The sequence below is a fragment of the Oncorhynchus mykiss genome, chromosome 21, assembly GCF_057628025.1.
Source record: "Oncorhynchus mykiss isolate SJ-2025 chromosome 21, ASM5762802v1, whole genome shotgun sequence".
NCBI lineage: Eukaryota > Metazoa > Chordata > Actinopteri > Salmoniformes > Salmonidae > Oncorhynchus > Oncorhynchus mykiss.
Window position 1 is genome coordinate 52361501 of NC_143042.1, and position 6000 is coordinate 52367500.

General features: G+C 45.4%; 1 protein-coding gene across 3 annotated transcripts in view; it reads left to right on the forward strand.

Moving 5' to 3' along the window:
* lrch4 (leucine-rich repeats and calponin homology (CH) domain containing 4) overlaps positions 1 to 6000 on the forward strand; it is a 56523-nt gene that overhangs the window by 50521 nt on the left and 2 nt on the right. For 2 of the 3 annotated variants that reach the window (XM_036958279.2, XM_090214899.1), the window contains 2 exons: positions 1039 to 1116; positions 1415 to 4284. In XM_036958279.2, the coding sequence (XP_036814174.1) occupies positions 1039 to 1116; positions 1415 to 1615 (279 nt within the window). In that variant the 3' untranslated portion in view covers positions 1616 to 4284. Of the gene's footprint in view, positions 1 to 1038; positions 1117 to 1414; positions 4285 to 5611 lie in introns of those variants that run through there. The other variant, XM_036958280.2, reaches the window with a different exon arrangement.

The following is a 6000-nucleotide window of genomic DNA, read 5'->3' on the forward strand; positions in this document are numbered from 1 at the left end:
AGTTGACTCATCCGGTGTCTGTGTAGTTGACTCATCCGGTGTCTGTGTAGTTGACTCTGTCTGTGTAGTTGACTCTGTCTGTGTAGTTGACTCTGTCTGTGTAGTTGACTCTGTCTGTGTAGTTGACTCTGTCTGTGTAGTTGACTCTGTCTGTGTAGTTGACTCTGTCTGTGTAGTTGACTCTGTCTGTGTAGTTGACTCTGTCTGTGTAGTTGACTCTGCCTGTGTAGTTGACTCTGCCTGTGTCTGTGTAGTTGACTCTGCCTGTGTCTGTGTAGTTGACTCTGCCTGTGTCTGTGTAGTTGACTCTGCCTGTGTAGTTGACTCTGCATGTGTCGTTGACTCTACCTGTGTCTGTGTCGTTGACTCTGCCTGTGTCTGTGTAGTTGACTCTGCCTGTGTCTGTGTAGTTGACTCTGCCTGTGTCTTTGTTGTTGACTCTGCCTGTGTCTGTGTAGTTGACTCTGCCTGTGTCTGTGTAGTTGACTCTGCCTGTGTCTGTGTAGTTGACTCTGCCTGTGTCTGTGTAGTTGACTCTGCCTGTGACTGTGTGTCTGTGTAGTTGCCTGTGACTGTGTGTCTGTGTAGTTGACTCTGCCTGTTTCTGTGTAGTTGACTCTGCCTGTGTCTGTGTAGTTGACTCTGCCGGTGTCTGTGTAGTTGACTCTGTCTGTGTAGTTGACTCTGCCTCTGTCTGTGTAGTTGACTCTGCCTCTGTCTGTGTAGTTGACTCTGCCTGTGTCTGTGTAGTTGACTCTGCCTGTGTCTGTGTAGTTGACTCTGCCTGTGTCTGTGTAGTTGACTCTGCCTGTGTCTGTGTAGTTGACTCTGCCTGTGTCTGTGTAGTTGACTGCCTGTGTCTGTGTAGTTGACTCTGCCTGTGTCTGTGTAGTTGACTCTGCCTGTGTCTGTGTCGTTGACTCTGCCTGTGTCTGTGTAGTTGACTCTGCCTGTGTCTGTGTCGTTGACTCTGCCGGTGTCTGTGACTGTGTGTCTGTAGTTGACTCTGCCTGATGTTCGGTCTCTCTGTCTCTTCAGCCAAAGCTGAGCTCGGCCAAGTGTCGTCTCAACGTGGAGAACTTCATCTCAGCCTGTCGTAGGCTGGGGGTCCCTGAGGTAAGGACTCGTTCCTTTCCCTCCTTTTTGTTCTCTCCATGGTTCATCACGTGTCATGGTGTCTCCTTGGTCACGTATGTTAGTATGTCTCTCAGCGCTGAGATGATCCAGTTACAAACTGTGTTTTGTTAGCTACTTGTTGCTTTGTCCTTCTGTGCTTGAAGCTAATTATGTTTGCCTTTGTCTCTCTGTTATGTCATCTTCATCTCTCTCTCTGTTTTCTGTCATCTTCCTCTCTCTGACATCTTCCATTCATCTCCTTTCCAACCCGATCTTCCTCTCTCTCTCTCTCTATCAGACGGAGGTGTGTGTGTTGTCTGATGTGTATCTCTGTAAGCTGCCTGCTGTGCTGCGCTGTGTGGAGGCCCTGGTGAAATGTGAGGTAGAGGGGGACAGCCCCTACAGCCCCTACTCCTCACTGCTCTCAGAGGGCTTCTTGGTCTTCTACAGCCTGGTCATGATCCTGCTGTACACAATGTACTACCACCTGGTCTCATAGATACTGAGCACTCTGTTCTACACTACTACCACCTGGTCTCATAGATACTGTGTGTGTGTGTGTGTGTGTGTGTGTGTGAGAGAGAGAGAGCTCTCGGACTGATGTGAATTTGACCACCTAATGCGAACATTCACAGACAACCTGGACTTAAATAATCCACCATGATTTCATAAACACACACACACACACACACACACACACACACACACACACACACACACACACACACAGCTGTCCTGGCATGAGGTATGCAGAGTGAGAGACGAGCCTCACAACACAGGAAGGACTGTCAGCTGCCCCCTCCAGCCTCACAGCTGCTGTCAAAGACGTACCCAACGTGACAACAGTACACACACACACACACACACACACACACACACACACACACACACACACACACACACGGCCACAGCAGAACACACAGTGTGTACGTACAACAGCTGGTGTGGTTGAGCACAACATGGAACCATGTGATTCATAAAACAACCACTGAAATCATGTCCTTTAAAGTTGAGAGATTGGCTCTGGCCCATATTGACGTCGTCTGACATACCCTTTAGATAAGAGGGCCCTTTTGAACATCACAACCTCTGTGAATAATTAGCAGAGAAATACATTTTAGTTAAACTGTTAGTCACATTTCTATTTTTAAAGGGCTTCCCTACATGACTGCTGTTTCCCCTCTAATGCACAGCATGTCTCTGTCTCTGTCTGACGATGTCTCTGTCTCTCTGTCTGACGATGTCTCTGTCTCTCTGTCTGACGATGTCTCTGTCTCTCTGTCTCTGACGATGTCCTGTCTTCAGTGAGGGAAAACGCCCTGTACTCAGAGAATTGGGAACACACGTTGTAACCTTTTGAGGAGATTACAAAACAGGAAAGGACAACGTTTATCAAATAAAATAAGAGGACATTTTGTGACCTAGACTCCCAACATTTTGCTGAAAGGATTAAGACATTATTCTCATGGAAGCCATTTTGGGGGGGAAATGAGACCAATCATTGGTGCCTGTTATATCTGCCAGTAAGAGTACTCACTGACCAACGCCTTCCACTGGTTTCTGCCTGCCATGTCTGACCGTGACCACCAGGGAGCGGTGTTGCTACACACTACATTACACCGACTGCTATCCCCGATGCTTTTTTTTAAAACCTGATGGTACAGAAACATTTCCAAGCTTGTAATGATTTATTTTACTTATTTTTGTTGTTTGTTTGGTCACCGGCTTAACATGCTTCATGTTTGTAAAAATGTAAACAACTAATTAAATTATTTTTGTCTTATTTATATATTTTTTTTAAATGTGTTTTTTATTTTCTGTTTGTTGCAGTGCTTGGGGGAAAGAGCATTGGCCTCATAGATAAAAGCTAACTGAAATCAATTGGTTTAATTCGCTTCCTGATTGAGTCAGATTACTGGTTGTAGCCTTGTTCAATGTTCAATGGGACCACTTCTCCAAAGCTCGCACGAATAAACATTTAGATAAAGGTAATGGTTAGCTTCGATCAGTCAGATAATTAACTTAAGTCTGAATTAACTGTCATGTGATCTGCTCTTTCCAGTTTAGGCACTACATTTCCCATCAGCCCTATCGTGTACAATGTTGCTCTGGGTACTCTTGGGAAGCTGTGTTTTTTGTTGTTGTTGTTGTTGTTGTGTGCATTGTTGAGGCCTGCGCTTTCTCCAGCGTAAGGCTGTGTCATAGCTCACTGAGTGCTCCGTGAAAACTCTGTGATATCCCAGCTAATAGAGCTCGTCAGCTTGTGGTCTGGTTCGTTTAGCCTTTTTCAATGGGCAAAATGAATGGGGAAGGAAAAAGGGGGTTATAACATGAAAGGTTGACGCAGGCTTATGAGAGAAATGTCATGTTAACTAACTGATATTATGAAGCCGTTTATCTGCCGTTTTTGTTTTTACTCCGTAAATCTAAATTCACAAAGCGACGTTAGCCGATGAAGGTTCTCTCGTAGAACAAGGCCTGCGTGTTTATTTTATTTTTTTACCTCAGACCTTATTTTCGGCAGTTATCCAAAAACGCCATTTTGTTTTCCCACATAGACTTTGATTTAGTGCCGACAAAAAGACACCATCAAAAATACCGAGGTGTAATACAATTTACACACACACACACACACACACACACACTGTAAATAGGAAACATTTCACCTTGTATTTGAGGTGTGTCATCCTAATACTGTAATCAGGACTTGTTCATAGGACGGTGGCGTGTGCATATTGATGGAGCTTAGAGTCACCTTGCATGAAGTAGGCAAGAAGAGCGGCCATTTTGGTGGTTCCCAACTCCTCATCCTTCTACTACCGTGTCCCTAAGGGATATGTTGGAAATGTCTATTTCCTCTCTTTTGTCTGTTACATCATTTTTTGGGGGGGGCGCATAACCACAGTCAGTCGTTGTTGGAAATTGCATTTGCGATTTAATGTTTCAACCAAAATGAGTTTTATAAAAATAAAAATTAAAAATTAAAAAGGTGGAACCATCATATTCACTGGTTTAGAAATGAATTCTATTCTTTAAAATGTTAACTGAACAGAAATACTGTTGTATTTTGTAATATTTATATCATACCTATGTATTTAAATGAGTTTATATAAAATCTATAGTTTTTCTCCTCTGTCATGAAATTATTAAATAAGGAATTTAACCATTTCCGGTGTCATCGTCTGCTTTTCAAGTTGTCTGCTTTGTTTTTTCGTTTTTGTAACTTGTATTCCTACCGTCAAGCTTCTGTTGCGTTCTGCCCCTGCGCTTCATACTCTGCTCTGCCCTGTGGATACCAGGTTTACTACTGTCATTTGTGTGCTGCCCTCTAAGTGGAGAAGGTATGTTTTCTGCAGCAGCTCACAGAACAGAGGTAATGATTGCTCCCTCGCTGCATGTTTGGACTGGGGTTAGTAGAGGAGGATAAATTACAGGGCTCTCAAGTCTTTCCTCCATTCCTTGTCCCCTTCTCCTCTCGATTCCTTGTCCCCTTCTCCTCTCGATTCCTTGTCCCCTTCTCCTCTCGATTCCTTGTCCCCTTCTCCTCTCGATTCCTTGTCCCCCCTCTCCTCTCGATTCCTTGTCCCCCTCTCCTCTCGATTCCTTGTCCCCTTCTCCTCTCGATTCCTTGTCCCCCTCTCCTCTCGATTCCTTGTCCCCTTCTCCTCTCGATTCCTTGTCCCCTTCTCCTCTCGATTCCTTGTCCCCTTCTCCTCTCGATTCCTTGTCCCCTTCTCCTCTCGATTCCTTGTCCTCTCCACTAATTTGTAGTTTTCCTTTATAAGATTCGAACCAGGTTGCAACCTGTGTGTCGTCCCCTCCACCGAACGAACCTCCCTACGAGAATGGCCTTTTTTATTTGATGCGCAAATGTCACTGGTCACAAGCTCCACCCACTTACTGAGATTTTATCCAATGAATGCCCTCAAACTCCACTGAGTTCGCGGGCTCTTTCAAATTCATCCCTCCTCGATTCCTCTCCTTCTCCGAATGCATGGAACCTTTTTTCCCTCCAATACGATTTGAAGAGTCGAGGAATCAAGGCGAAGATGGATTGAGAAAGAGCCCCTCGCCTCTTTTGAAAGTTGAGCGGGAGGTGTAATGTCCTCTAGGTTTTCCACTGATGATTTGAGAAAGATGGGAGGAGAGGACGGGAGAATAAGAAAATACCTTTTAAAAGCCCAATTTGTACCTTTTTTCTTCTCCTCCTATTGGTCTCCACTCCATCTTCCGCTCCATGGAGGACAAAGAAATGGGTACTTCCTGTAGTGTGGTCCTTGTTTGAGCATGCAGTGGATGTGGTGCATGAGTGTACAAGTATTGAAGTTGTATAGTGGACGTCTGTGTGTTTTTCGCTCCTTAAGTAACTGTGATTGTGTGACCATAATGGTTGTTTTGACTACAGGTTAACAAGTCGTTAGCTCGGTTGTAATCCGATGTGCATGACCGTGTTCAGTGTGTGTGTGTGTGACTTCTGTCCCTCTTCCCACCCCAGGACACCCTGTGTCCCTGCCAGCTGATCCTGGACGGTGAGGGTCTGTCGCGGGTCGCCCAGACCGCCCAAGCCCTGCTGGACCTCCCTGTGTCAGGACCCCGCCGCGCCGCTGCCCCAACCGGGCTGCCCCAACAACTGCCTGCTCAGAAGCTTACCAGCACCCAGTAGTTATCATTACAGGACTAAATATAATGCAGTCTGCTGTGTGGGAGTCTGCTGTGTGGGAGTCTGCTGTGTGGGAGTCTGCTGTGTGGGAGTCTGCTGTGTGTGTGTTTTCTTTCATTCTTTGCCCATGTCTGTTTTGCGGTCTAAACATCTGCATTTTAATACAACTTCCCCATAAGACTCAACTACACTGTCACGTTGAAGAATAAAATCTCAGGAAACTG